The 12429-nt window shown below is 29.1% G+C and overlaps 1 protein-coding gene across 1 annotated transcript in view; it reads right to left on the bottom strand.

Annotated features, from left to right (window-relative positions):
• The window catches only part of LOC107437062 (ephrin-B3), a 544282-nt gene that overhangs the window by 12652 nt on the left and 519201 nt on the right, over positions 1-12429 (bottom strand). Inside the window, exon 2 of the mRNA XM_021148830.3 lies at positions 1215-1380. Within this exon, the coding sequence (XP_021004489.1) occupies positions 1215-1380 (166 nt within the window). The remainder of the gene's footprint in view (positions 1-1214; positions 1381-12429) is intronic.

The raw sequence follows: 12429 nt of genomic DNA, 5'->3' as shown, positions 1-12429 counted from the left end.
ATCGATATTTTGTAAGTAACGCGACAACAATAATTTTAAATATATTCTAATGATCGTCTTTGATAAATATAGAATGCAAAATACCTGTTTTTAATACTTAATTATTAAAATACATTTCAGTACATGTCAAAATAGGATATGGTTTTAAAGTTTTTTTTTGTTGAGAATTATTAAAATGATTTAAACATCACACAGCAAACTTGAAACATGGAATAAAGTAAAAAATTTTAAGTTTAGAAATATTTATGATGATTTACACACAGCTCAAACTTAATGATTTATATCGGTTAAATTTACAACAGATGTAATAAATGAAATATAATAGTAGATAATACTGGGGAATATTTTTATTTTGTCGCATTTGTACAAATACTTGATGTTGCCTAATTCGGGTGTGGGGATTTCAAATTTTATATTAGTTTTGCTCCTAAAGCTACAGTTTTTTTTTCTATCTGGAATAACATTTTTAGTCTACTTTTCTGATGAATTATACAAGTTTAAAAACGTTATATATAAAAGAGGTCCCATTAATGTAGCGACATAACTTCTAGGAGAGTTAGAGAACATTATAGGATTAAAATTGCATGCCCAGAAATATCGTCGTGCGCTGCTAGGGGTACTTCTCTAATACGACCTATTCAGAAGTACACTAAGAAATAGTTCAGAACATGAAAGTGCCCCTAGAGGCGTATGAGGTGATTTTTGGGCATGAGTTCTTACGCAATTTTAATCCTGTTGGTGTGACCCAACGCTCCTAGAAGTTTGTTGCTATATTAATGTGACTCCCAGATACATAAAACGCTTTTGTACCTTTAGACAAAAAGTAAACTAAAAGTGTTTTTTTTTTTTAAATCTATAACTTGGAGAGCGAAAAAAATTGTAGATTTGAAATCAAAATTTCTAAGATCCGTTAAAAAATTTCATGCAACAGAAAACAAATTTGTTTCCCACTGTAATCGTTATAACTGTAATGTTGTAATCTTTATTTTTAAGAGTGCTTCACGTTAGGAACCTTTCTCCTAAGAGACTAAGTTTAAGAGCCGAAAAAAAAAAAAGATTTTTATCTTGCTATAAAAACTTTTCAAAAATGTTTAATAATAGGAGGATCGAGATGAAAATACTGCTTTTTATTTTACTCAATAGTAATTTGGATTGCTCCTGCATGAATCTCAGTTCTAGATTTAACTGTTGCTAGAATTTTGTAAAATACTTACATTATAAATGATATACTGCTCTTCATCTTCATTGCCTTCTGTACTCGTTGAAGTACCCGGATTTGAACGTGAATAAACAGGACAAATGATGTTCACTTGATCATATTCGAACGGTCCATTGTTCTTGTTCACATCAATGATGTGATCTGTGTTGTCGATTCTGAACCTGAAAATAGAAGTTTAATATTACTTAAATGTAAACAATAAAGGAAAAGACAATCTCCTATAAGTAAGTAAACAATACTACTCTATAATAATTTTTAAAAAAAGATAAACAATATTTGTTTTATGATGCTAATGTATTTCTATATACGCATGAAAGCTGTGACACAGTTGTCGCTTTTATACAAAACATCCAACAAATAGCCATTTTTTTAATCACAATAACTCAATTACCGTTCAGAAACTACTAATTAATGTTATTCGTTTATAGGCATTTCAAATGATAGGAGAATTATGGGGACAAACTAGCCTTCCGAGATTTCTTTCTCACACTTACGTTACATAGAGTAGAAAACTATGAAAATATCTCCCGTAGCCTGTGGACAGTGTGACTCTATTTTATAATATGTATAACATTATGGATGTCTTGTTTTAACCCAATAGTAAGTGCAAACCGGGAGTTGTTACATGGAGTGAGGTAAAAATTGTATTGATTTCAATAAACAAGATTACGTGTAATCATAACTACTTGTAACCAAAATTAACAATTTTAATCAAGATTAGATTAATTTTAAGTACTTGTAATTATTATCTTTTAATGAAGTATTTCAACATTAGTTGTAAATACGTAACTGTGGCTGTCCTTTAAAATTATATTACGAGCTTCACGATTCAAATTGTAATCGGTAATTACGATTGCTTGTAATCAATTGTTCTTTAAAATTATATTACATGCTTAACGATTTAAATAGTAATCGGTAATTGTGATTACTTGTAATCAATTGTTCTTTAAAATTGTATTATTTGCTTCACGATTCAAATTGTAATAGGTAATTATGATTGCTGATGGTAATCAATTCTTCTTTGAAATTGTATTATATGCTTCACGATTCGAATTGTAATCGGTAATTATGATTGCTTGTAATCAATTGTTCTTTAAAATTGTATTACATGCTTCACGATTTAAATTGAAATAGGTAATTGTGATTGTTTGTAATCAATTGTTTTAAAATTATATTATATGCTTCACGATTCAAATTGTAATCGGTAATTACGATTGCTTGTAATTAATTACAGTTTGTTTAATTCTGTTGGACTCTTGATACTTGTTTCGAAAGAGAATTAAAAAACTTCTACAAATCACTTTTATTCATTTATATTTTCAATTAGTAAATTTAGGATCAGTTTATTCGTTTTGCCCTGCTATTATTAAGGAATTAAAATATCAATTGAATTTCATTGAAATGAAACACATTTATTAAATTGAAATACTAATAGAATAATAGTTTGATTAATGGGGTAGCGAAAAAAGTAATACAAATATTATTAGCAATGAATAAAACTCACAAATGCTATTCTTTGACGATAATTGAAAAAATATTTTTCCCCATGTAAGTTGATATTAACAAAACTGTTGGAACTTTGAATGGGTAACGAAAAATAAACCTCCCAATCTTTAAAACTGCATTAAATGCAATTCATTATTTCGCAAAAATTTCAAAGCAATCCATTAAATTTTCAGTTCGTATAGACATATGTTTAGTACATAAATAAAGATACCAGAAAAAAAAAACTTTACGGTTTAAAAGCTGTGCGTTCGTAAACCATTCCGCCACATGGAAAAAAAAAATTAAAGGATGAACTATTTCTTCAAAAAACCGGAATAAACTGAATGTATTCATTACTATTTGTACTCAACCGAAGATAGAAGAGGAAAACGAGAGAGTATCACGAAAATGTATAAAAAATAAATAAATAAATAAAAGAACTTAAGAAAATTTTTTCCGGAAAGCTCTTAGTGAGCCTAGTTTAGAATTCATGTTCCACTTAGAAAGAAAAAGGACGCGATGCTTCCATCTATTTTTCGAGTATAAGAACATGGAAAATAGAAAAATCCCTTTTTGCAAACAGGAGTAAACAAATGGACAACCTATAAGAAGAATAACTGAAATGCAAAAAGAAAAAAAAAATTCTCATCTTTCAAATGTGAAAAACAGCAGTGAAAGAGACGATGAAAAAAAAATATATTAAAAATTGTTTACTTCATAAATTTTAACGAATTGCTTTACGTGCGAGCACCTCCCCCCCCCCCTCAGAAAAGGCGAAGAAGACGATGGGGGGGGAGGACATAAATATTTTACCTGAAATATGTGCTTTTTCCATGAATTTCTATATTCGAAGAAAATATTTGTAGTAGAAGGTTTAGCTAGAATCGATATTTGAAAGTAGGATGACGTATATATACGTCTCCGAAAATATGTATGTATACACACGGCAATGGAGAACATCTATAACTCATAAAATCATTTTTTTCCTGCTACAAATAGCAAGATGGGGGCTTTATTTTTCCGATTTTTTGTATTTTTTAAACTGGAATTTACATTTGGGATTTGCTAGTTATTTAAATTCCAGGTTTCGTGTATAAGTGATTTTTGCTGTTCTCTGTAAATTTCGATTTAAATAAATGTGGAAAGGCATAAACGCAAAGTTGGGAAACGTGCTGGGATATAATTGGTTGGGCTTTAACACCTGGAGTTTGGGAATTTTTAGAGACGGGAAAATAAAATGTTTCAAGTAGTTTAATTGAATTCGTTATGAGTTATAGTACAAATGAAATTATTTAAATAATTTTTTGTGTGTTCCTAAGTAAATATTCGTAGAAATTTATAGAAATGAAAGATTTAATTGTTTAATGGTCTAAGCAATCCCAATAAAAAAAGCGTATAAGTAAAATAGCTGATTTTCTTGGCAATTTTGAAAAGAAAAGTCAGTTACACAAACTTTATTCGATGAATTCAGCTACGAAAAGATAACAAATATCTAAACCTTAACTGATATTCCAGATAATTTTAAAAAGAAAACAATTAGCTAACCTAAATTTGATTTTATTTACAATTTTGGAAAGAAAATTAATTCTACTACAGAAACTGTATTCAAGCTTTGAAAAGATAATTAATAATTAAACTTAAACTGCTTTTCTTAATAATTTAAAAAGGGGAAGTTTGATCGAAAGAAAGCTTTATTCAATATATTCATCACTGATTAGATAAGAAACTATAAGATAAAAGATTGACACAAAATCTAATTTCAATGCCATAAGAAATAATTTTTTCACTGCGTTTATTTATTATTATTTTAAATAGTTAAGGGAAGTTAGATACTGAAATATTGTTCAAATTATCAACTTTACACTGAATTAAATTAAAACATGCTGTTCCAGCTATTACCAATATAATATATATACAAAGAAAAAAAAACCGGAACACCCTAAATAATTTTTGATTTAAAGATCGGATCTTTACGTTCTAGAATTCAATCTTAATGCTTCGGAGCAGTAACTTCAAATATGTTAAATATTGAGTGCTAAATAGATAGTTTAAGTTACGAAATCAGACACAAAAACGTACTTTCTCTGAATAAACATACCCTATTTTTTCGACGAATTCAGTTTTCTAACCCCCAAAATATAGGAGATATATGCTCCCAATCTGAGAAATATGGTCCCAATAGTTAGGTCTGAAGAGCGGTCTAAAGTTTGGATCCTTAATGTTAATTTTACTTTTCGCGTATNTATTTCACATTCGAAATTATTATCGCTAACTATTTAACACAGTGTAAAATAGGTAATTAAACAACTTTTAATCTAATTTTTTCATTGTGTGCCGTCAAATTTCGAAGTCGTTAAAAGTGTGCCGCAACAAAAAAAAGGCTGAGAATCACTGGTCTAAGCAATCCTAATAAAAAAAGCGTATTAGTAAAATAGTTGATTTTCTTGGCAATTTAGAAAAGAAAAGTCAGTTACACAAGCTTTATTCGATGAATTCAACTACGAAAAGATAACAAATATTTAAACTTTAACTGATATTCCAGATAATTTTAAAAAGAAAACAATTAGCTAACCTAAACTTGATTTTATTTACAATTTTGGAAAGTAAATTAATTCTACTACAGAAACTGTATTCAATGCATTTAGCTTTTAAAAGAAAATTAATAATTAAACTTAAACTGCTTTTCTAAATAATTTAAAAAGGGGAAGTTTGATCGAAAGAAAGCTTTATTCAATATATTCATCACTGATTAGATAAGAAACTATAAGATAGAAGAATGACACAAAATCTAATTTCCATGCCATAAGGAGTAGTTTTTTCACTGCGTTTATTTATTATTATTTTAAATAGTTAAGAGAAGTTAGATACTGAAATATTGCCCAAATTATCAACTCCTTACACTGAATTAAATTAAAATATGCTGTTCCAGCTATTAATAATATAATATATATACAGTACGGAGAAAAAAAAACCCGGAACACCCTGAATAATTTTTGATTTAACGGTCTTATCTTCTCGTTTTAGAACTTAATCTTAATGCTTCGAAGCAGTGACTTCAAATATGCTAAATATTAAGCGCAGGTGATATTTAAAGTTACGAAATCAGACACAAAAACGTATTTTCTCTGAATAAACATACCCTATTTTTTAGACGGATTCAGTTTTCTGATCCTCAAAATATAGGAGATATATGGTCCCAATAGTTAGATCTGGAGAGCAGTCAAAAGTTTGGACCCTTAATGTTAATTTAATTTGTCGCGTTTTTCGTCATAATTATAAAACAATAATAAAACGACACAATTATAAAATTCGTTTATCTAAAGACACTTCCATGCAAAAAATAACTTTTAAAAAATATATATCATTTAATCTAATATTAATCTAAAAAATCTTGAGGTATACATTTTTTCACATTATTGAAAAATACATAATTTCACATGGCAAAATGCAAAATTTGAGTTCCTGAATATACAATAGTTCCTGAGAAATTGGAACGAATTTTTTAATATTTCAAAAGTTATTTAATGGGGTTAAATTTTTTGTTTGCGCACTGTACATAGAATAAAGGAAAAAATTGATTTGGAGTAATCAATAAATGATTTTGCATTCTCCGGAAATTCATTGCTAACAGGGAAAATCCATGGGCATTATTTAATGTCTACTTCGGCTTCAATTAAGGGCAAATAGGCAATTATCGCACGTTATTTCTCCAAGAAAAGAAATTCAGAAGCAAATAAGAATGAAAAGCCGCTGCAACCGCGAAGCAATTTCTTTACCATCCTGGTCGCCCTATGGTCTTGTTCTCAATTCCCAGAGGTCGCATCTTCGACTATTTCCAGGGTTAGAAACCAGGAAGATTCTGAAGAGAGAAACCACCGCCTGCAGATAAGGTTTTGACGGAGGAAGACCGATGTTCTTCGGGTCACGTGACCCGTCCGTTGGTCCACCCCCGACTCCTCTGGAGGGTCATCTATCTCCCTCCTCTTCCGTGTGTCCTTCCATCCCCTCCAGGGAACGACCCATCCCGAAGCTTGACGAAGATGGAACATGGAAGAGATTGTATATAGGGTCTTACAGCAGTAAATGAAGATATCGGCCTTTTTATCCCCTATTGTGGATTCAACTAGATTAGGGGATTCCGTATTATTATTACTATAACGCTTCAACCACTATTGTTATTGTTAGGTTCCCGGATGAACTAGTTCTCGGGAGCTTGAAGATAAGGGCTGCTGGATTCAGGAAAAAGATGACCCACAGAATAAACGCACACGCATTTGTTAAGTTTTCGGGTATGTTATACGGTTATCTGTAACCGTCACTGATTCATCAATAGTTATCTTAAATACCCTCGAGGGTTTTATCTAATAAACACATTATTCTTTTGGAATAACAACCATAAAGGGGTGGAAGAAATAGATAGATAAAACACTACAAGAAACGAAGTATTTATGCCCCATAGGAGTATTGTATAATTTAGAGATAAATATTTTTCTAAGTGAATACGTTATCGTTACGTTTAATGTTGCGAGTCCGATAATTTAAAATAAAAATTGTATTAAAGATAGTATTAATCTATGTAAATGAGGTATTTAGCAGAAGCGTACAGAAATGTAATATTAATATTAAAAAAGTGGAATTCTGGAAAAAAGTTCTTTAATTGTATGTTATGACGCTAATGGAAAATGATTAATTATTATAAGAAGAGGATTACAGTTTTTGATCGATTACTGAAAATTTTAAAAATTGATATCAAAACTTTCGGTATTTTTACTTAAAAAAACATATTTATTATTGAACATTCATTCCAGTTAAATGATAAAGCAACTGATCAGGGGTTAGCTAAAATGTAAAATTTCTAGGAGACAGGATCAACTTTTTGGATCCATTAAATTATGGAAAGACGCGTGAAAGCTTTTTGTTTTTGTGTTAAATTTAAGTAGACTGGGATAAGTAGGCCTCCGTATGAAACTAAATAGTCAAACAAAAATAATATTCTTTTTTGTTCGCAGTCTGGAATTTTTAAAACTTATAAACATCAAATGCGAACCAGGGTACCAACCACCGCATCGGAATAAGTTTTCGAATAATTTTACTTTTTAGAGATTCAGCTGTACGAAAATAATCTTCTTAAGTATATTCTACAACAGCAAAACTCTTACACTGAAAATTAGAAACATATTTCTGAAAACGATTGTTTTTAGAACCGTTTTCTCAAAAAAATTATGTCATTTGGCATTTTAAAGTAGAAGAGAGGGTACAAATATTTCAATACACAACCACACAAAATTTTAAATGTTGTACTACTTTCGATTTATCATAGTAGAATAAAATTGCCTGTAAAACTCTTATTTAATACAACAAACATTAAAAATCAGAAACACGATTCCGAAAAACCTCTATCGAATCTATTTTATAAAAATTTTTTTAATCTTTCTCAATTCAAACTGGTGTAAAGGTAAAAAAGAAAAGGTACAAACGTTTTATTACACAGCAGCAAAAAAGTTACTTTAAATTTCGAACAATTCACTTTAGTAGAATAAATATGTGTGTATAAGTCTCACTAAATTCAACAACATTGCAATTTAGAAAACGATTCCAAAAAGCCATTATTTATAGAATCGTTTTCTTAAAAAAAATAGTGTTTTCGTCTGATTTTAAAATGGTGTAGAAGGAGTAAAAAGCTTCTGACGAATAAATACGGGCTATTTGACAACTAATGCACTCAGAAAGTTTAGCAACCTGTCCAAGATGGCATGTAAGTTTCTAATTTTGTCTAAGAAGAACAAATTAAGTGGTTTTGCCTTTATTGTCCATGTTATAAAATAATTACCATTTTTCGTTAAAAAAAAACATATTTTAAGAGCTCGAAGCTTTATGAGGTAAATTATTTCAAATTAACAATTATTACGAACTGTATTCAAATGTTAATCTATGATGATTACATATGTTTTGTTGCTATTATATTACAGATAAGATAGTAAGTTGATAGCTTCGCAAGAGGAATATTGTAAACACATAATTGGTATTGTACAAGAAGATTTGAACATGCTATTGTTATAAATATTGGTAAATGGAATCCATTTTACATGAATTATTTATCTTATTTCTCATATCATGTACTTCCTGTAATACCTCGTAGATTTATAATAGATAACTACTGAAAATAATGTAACGCTAGTTCATAATATAATGAACGTAGAACTATATTTCAAAGATGTAGAACAATATTCTAATGATGTAGAACAATATTCTAATTATGTTGTACAATATTCTAATAATTTGGAGCAATATTCTAATGATCTAGAACAATATTTTAATGATGCAGAACAATATGCAAATGACGTAGAACATCAGTCTAATGTATTGCTTTGTTATTTATTGCAAGAGAATGGATTAGTTCTGGTGCGATGTTAGAACAGCAAAATTTGAGCATACATAAAGTTTGGAGTCAGAGCGAAAATGACTCGCGGGCGAGTTCGGTGAATAGTATTAAAGTAACAAATACAAGAAATAGGAACAGCTCATGATAGTTTTAGTTTCTTACTATCAATTTTAAAAAGATTATCTCCATATCCATAGTACTAATTAAAAAAGCAAATATATTTTACGTTATTGAAGAAAAAAATTATATACAGAATGACCGTATAAAAAGATAATTTTAACTTTTTTATTTGGTTCTCAACAGTTGTAAATTATTTCGAAATTTAAGTTGAAATTTAATTATCTGAATTTTAACATTCGAGTAACTAACTCTAACTAAGAACTAAAATGAAACTTCCAAGAATTAAAGCTCTTACTTAAACTTAACCGATTAAAAAAAAATCAAGATTAAGGATATTTTAAACTTCGTCATGAAATGACAGAGATGATGAAAATTCGCTTAATAAAATGGGGAAAGAAATAATTAACTTCTCCGTTATTGAAATATATAAAAAAATCATTTATGATTTTTAGGATTAAAAAAGAAATCGATTGCTCCTCATTTTTATCAAACGGAAAGATCAAAAAGATGCTAATGATAAAAATGAGCGCCAAGAAAATTTTAATTGAAAGTTCTTCGAATCCCCTTCCATCTCTCCTATTAATTCAAACTTTTTAAAAAATCTCCGGCCCCAAAACAAATCAGAAGAGCTTTTATTTCTTCCTCTTTTTTTAAAAAAATCTTTAAATACGGCATTATAAAGCATTCCCCACGCTAAAAACTGATAATAAATAAATAAAAATTTTGCTAGAGACAGAAAAAGTAGGCTTATAATTACAAAACTCGAAATAATTTTTAAGCCAAACGAGGGAAGCATGCAGTGAAGTTCACAGAAAAGGGGCAATCATGGTCATAATTACAGGGGTTCTGACGTAATAAAAACGTCACAAAAGGAAGACGACATAGGGATTGGGGAGATAGAAAAATTCCAAAATACAATAAAGGAGTGTTGGCGAGGTCTCGTAATAATGTGTAAAACGAGTACCATGCTTTTAGGGGAGGGAGCCTTAATCTTCTTTTTGAGGTAGCCCTATATATAAGAATTAAATGATTGGCTGATTCTACCTGCACAGAAATAGGAGCTGGGACTTCTAATTATTTTCGTATAATGAGAAACCAAATTTAAAAAAAGAAAAGTAGAAAAGGGTTCGTTAGAAATACGAAGACGTTTCGAAGCTAATTAGAACGACTGATGAAAAATTTATTGTTATCTTTTTTTTGTGATGCTGCTTCGGCTCGTATTTCAAATTTTAACATTTTTCGGTATTAGGGATATTTTTGTACCAATCCTGTATTTTTTTTTGCGATTTAATTTCTTAAAAATTTTGAAATTTTTAATGATGGTTTGCAAAGAGTAATGTGAGTGCAGTAAGTTTTTTTTCTTGCATTTTTCTTATTCCAAATTTTAATGAGTTGTTTTGTTAAGGGATGAAAATGAAAATATATTTGACTTCGGATGCGCGTTTAATTTGAAAAAGCATTGTTATTTTAATATTACATATTCTAAAAATAAAACTACCAGTGTAGTGTTTGTAGTATAATAAAAACGAGGTAGAGTTTCGAATTGCGTTTTGTAAATTTTAATTTAAGGGGAAAAACTAAGCTAGTTACATTATCAGTGTATAATGATGTAATTATCTTCTTCTCGGGATTTAAACTTCTTAAAAAAGTAATTAACATAGTAAAATTATGTAAAGTAAAAAAAAATAATTATTTGCATTCATTATTATTCGCCTTAAGATTAGATATTTAAGTAAAGTAATGGATAATAGGATTTAACTTACAAGCAAGCTATACTAGACATTTTGAAGAATAAATTGTGAAATTAAAATATTTTTAGAAATATTTCATAAGAAATTTTAAGTTTGAAATTTCGTGCAAATCAGTTAAGTTTAGTACAAGAGCGCTTGGAAGTCTAAATGGAAAATTCAGATTTGAAAATGCTTTGACAATATTTTGAAAAGAAAAGTGATATCCAAAAAGAGAAATTATTAACTCAGGGTGAGTAGCCAAATTATTCAACAAAAAATAAGCACCTTTTAAGCACTCAAAAAATATCATAATTAGACAGGGGTGGAAAGTTTTCAACAATTGACGATTTTATCTTGTTTTAACCGTCATATAAAAAAAAAAACTTTTTGGCATTGTTTATGAATCATTGTTTTGAAATTTTGAATCAAGTAAAACGAATGGCGTTTTCATACGCTACGGACTGAAAATACGACGAAATAGATTGGTGTTGAATTAATTCTGAAAACGTTGAATAGAACAATGTGAACTGCGTCTTTTTGCATAATTCGAGGCGAAAATCAACATGGTAAAGGGAAAACCTCATATTGAACCTCAGTATTGATATATCCTCATATGAAAACCTCACCATCATTAAATGATAGTGCATGCTTGATAGCATTTATGGTCAACGTGCAAAATATATAGTTAGGAAATAATTAAACTATGAAAGTTTTACGATTGCATAAAACTTATGTTTCATAACTGAATAAAACTTATGTTTGATAAATGAATAAAATTGCAGTTTCACAAACAGGGTGCGTAGCCAAATTATTCAACAAAAAATAAGCACCTTTTAAGCACTCAAAAAATATTTTTAAGCACTTCAAAAAAAATAATTACGCAGGGTTGGAAAGTTTTTGACAATTGACTGTTTTATCTTGTTTTTCACAATTGTCAAAAATCATGAAATTTCAAATCATGTAAAACGAATGGCGATTTCAAACGCTACGGATTGACAATACGCCGAAATAGATTGGGGTTGAATAGAATAATATGAACTATGTGTTTTTGCATAATTCGAAGTGAAAATCAACATAGTGAACTAAAAATATTACTTTGAAAGAGGGAAAATTAAGCACTTTTTAAAAACACCCAATGAAAAAAGCACCTTTAACAGGGTTCCCACTCTATGATGAGATTGAAATTCAAGGACTTTCCAGGACTTTTCAAGGACCTCAACAAAATTTTCAAGGACCTTAATCTAAGACCAATTTTAAAAATTATTCTCTTCTATTTTACTAGAAGCAACAATGCTTGTTGTGGCAATAATTAATTTCAAATATAATACCTAAATGCTTTGCCTATATAGAGAGAAGAGAGTATATGTATTATGGACTAAAATTTATATTTTTTTAAAAACAACCCTACTGGTTTTACATATTAATTCACAAAATCATTTTCAGCACAATCTATAACTAATGGTAATGAGGTGTTAATGGTGAAATCCTTTAAT

This window comes from Parasteatoda tepidariorum, chromosome 4, assembly GCF_043381705.1.
Source record: "Parasteatoda tepidariorum isolate YZ-2023 chromosome 4, CAS_Ptep_4.0, whole genome shotgun sequence".
NCBI classification, from domain to species: domain Eukaryota; kingdom Metazoa; phylum Arthropoda; class Arachnida; order Araneae; family Theridiidae; genus Parasteatoda; species Parasteatoda tepidariorum.
Note: the sequence above shows the minus strand (reverse complement) of the source record. Positions and strands in the feature narration are given on the sequence as shown.